The following is a 2,500-nucleotide window of genomic DNA, read 5'->3' as shown; positions in this document are numbered from 1 at the left end:
CATCCATTTCCTCCCTCCCTTCCTCTCTCCCTCCCTCCCACCCATTTCCTCCCTCCCTCCATTTCCTTCCTTCCTTCCTTCCTTCCTTCCTTCCTTCCTTCCTTCCTTCCTTCCTTCCTTTCTTTCTTTCTTTCTTTCTTTCTTTCTTTCTTTCTCTTCCTCCCTCCCTCCCTCCCTTTCTTCCTTCTCTCTCCCTCCCACCCATTTCCTTCCTCCTTCCTCCCTCCCATCCATTTCCTCCCTCCCTTCCTCTCTCCCTCCCTCCCACCCATTTCCTCCCTCCCTCCATTTCCTTCCTTCCTTCCTTCCTTCCTTCCTTCCTTCCTTCCTTCCTTCCTTCCTTCCTTCCTTCCTTCCTTCCTTCCTTCTTTCTTTCTTTCTTTTCTTTCTTTCTTTCTTTCTTTCTTTCTTTCTTTCTTTCTTTCTTTCTTTCTTTCTTTCTTTCTTTCTTTCTTTCTTTCTTTTCTTTCTTTTCTTTCTTTCTTTCTTTCTTTCTTTCTTTCTTTCTTTCTTTCTTTCTTTCCAAAACCATCTGGGTATAAAAATCCTATAAAGTATCCTTGCTAATCTAAATATAAAAAATAATAAAGGCGATCTCTAAAGTGTCTGTGCAAAGGTTAGACAAAAGTGCCAAAATTTGCTATTGATGTTGCAGATCTGGGAATTCTTCTCCTCCTCCGGTCATTGCCATTATTGGTGTCACTGAGGGAATCCATTCAGCCAGGCTTCCTTCAGCGAAGTTTGGTTTTTAAATTAAACATTCTGACCGAGACACAAACTGCAAACTGGAAACTTATTCCTGTGCTTTTTTTGCATAACTTGGAAAACTCTTCCAAAAACTTTGCCAAGAAGAATCCAGGGACTAGTTAATTTGATGGCATTTGAAGCATGTTCTTCTTTTCTCGATTGAAGGGCTAATCGGGGCAATTTTCAGGAGTCAAAAAAATGACTTGGAGGGCACAAAACTTAAAAACAAGAAATAAACGGAAGAAATAAAGTAGGCTTGGACTGCCCTCCAGTGGCGATAGATGGATTACAGCCCTTCTAGAAATCTTCATAGACTTACACAAAAAGTTCATTTAGTAGTGGATTTAAAATTGGGTGCAACTCCATAATCACATCACTGAGGGACAGAAATTCTGATGCCAATTGTGGTTGTAAGCTGAGGACTACCTGTACAGGAGAAAAAAATCAAGGCCACATGAGACACCAACCCCTAGAGTCAGAATCAGGGGAAAACCTTTACCTTGTTTTCCTTTATCCTTCCTTAAAAAGGTAAAGGTTCCCCTGCACATGTGTGCTAGTCATTTCCAACTCTAGGGGCCAGTGCTCATCTCTGTTTCAAAGCCGAAGAGCCAGCACTTGTCTGAGGATGTCTCCGTGGTCATGTGGCCGGCATGACTAGACGCCAAAGGCGCACAGAGTGCTGTTACCTTCCCACCATAGTGGTCCCTATTTTTCTACTTGCATTTTTTACATGCTTTCGAACTGCTAGGTTGGCAGAAGCTGGGATGAGTAACAGGCACTCACTCTGTTATGCGGCACTCGGGATTAGACCCGCCAAACTGCCGATCCTCTGATCTACAAGCTCAGCGTCCTAACCCACTGAGCCACCGCGTCCCTATTATCCTTCCTTACCTGAATTTTAAAGTAGTGCTGCCCAATTGAACTTGGACTTGCCGCATGGATTTGTGGCTTGTGTAAATCAGCGGATATCCTTCTTTCTGCGTCTTCCTGTCTGTCGACTGTAGGCTGATCGGCATGGACAACTCCATTCTCAAAGCCAGAGAAGAGAACCTGGTCAAATACCAGAGGACCTTTCTGGGCTGTGAGATGGTTGACTGGCTGGTTGAGGAAGGGAAGCGGCAAACCGGAAGGAAGCCATGGAACTCTGCCAGACTCTCCTAGAACACGGGATCATCCAGCACGGTATGGCATGGGAGATACTGGGACAAGTTGGCACACAAGACTGAAAAGGTGATAGAAGAGAATCCCTGTAGCTCAGGGCTAAACTGCGGGGCCCTTGGTGCTCTCTGAGCTTGGTGGTTTTCTTGTGGATGTTCATGACCATACTAGCTAACATCATCGGTCCTAGAAAGGAGTGGGGTTTGCACTAGTGATGTTATCTATTTTGGTAATGAAACGTCTGCAAGAAAACCGCCAAGCTCAGAGAGCACCAAGGGCCCCACAGTTCGTTCCTTTCCTCCTCCTCCTCCTCCTCCTCCTCCTCCTCCTCCTCCTCCTCCTCCTCCTCCTCCCACAAACCCTATTCCTTTCTAGCACTGATGATGTTACCTAGTTGAATAATGAAATGTCTGCAAGAAAACAACCAAGCTCAGAGAGCACCAAGGACCCCATACTTACTTACTTACTTACTTACTTACTTACTTACTTCTTCTCTTCCTCCTCCTCCCCACAAACCCTACTCCCTTCTAGCACTGATGATGTTACCTAGTTGGGTAATAAAAAATCTGCAAGAAAACAACCAAGCTCAGATCAC

At 45.0% G+C, this 2,500-nt stretch overlaps 2 protein-coding genes across 2 annotated transcripts in view; both read left to right on the top strand.

The window, feature by feature from the left end:
- COL20A1 (collagen type XX alpha 1 chain) overlaps positions 1 to 2,500 on the top strand; it is a 532,145-nt gene that overhangs the window by 327,005 nt on the left and 202,640 nt on the right. The window lies entirely within an intron of this gene.
- Positions 1 to 2,500, top strand: part of LOC308665574 (DEP domain-containing mTOR-interacting protein-like) — a 36,531-nt gene that overhangs the window by 23,617 nt on the left and 10,414 nt on the right. Inside the window, 2 exon segments of the mRNA XM_081323638.1 lie at positions 1,752 to 1,861; positions 1,864 to 1,929. Of these exon segments, the coding sequence (XP_081179764.1) occupies positions 1,752 to 1,861; positions 1,864 to 1,929 (176 nt within the window).

The sequence above is a fragment of the Vipera berus genome, assembly GCF_964194415.1.
Source record: "Vipera berus genome assembly, chromosome: 3".
Taxonomy (NCBI): domain Eukaryota; kingdom Metazoa; phylum Chordata; class Lepidosauria; order Squamata; family Viperidae; genus Vipera; species Vipera berus.
Note: the sequence above shows the minus strand (reverse complement) of the source record. Positions and strands in the feature narration are given on the sequence as shown.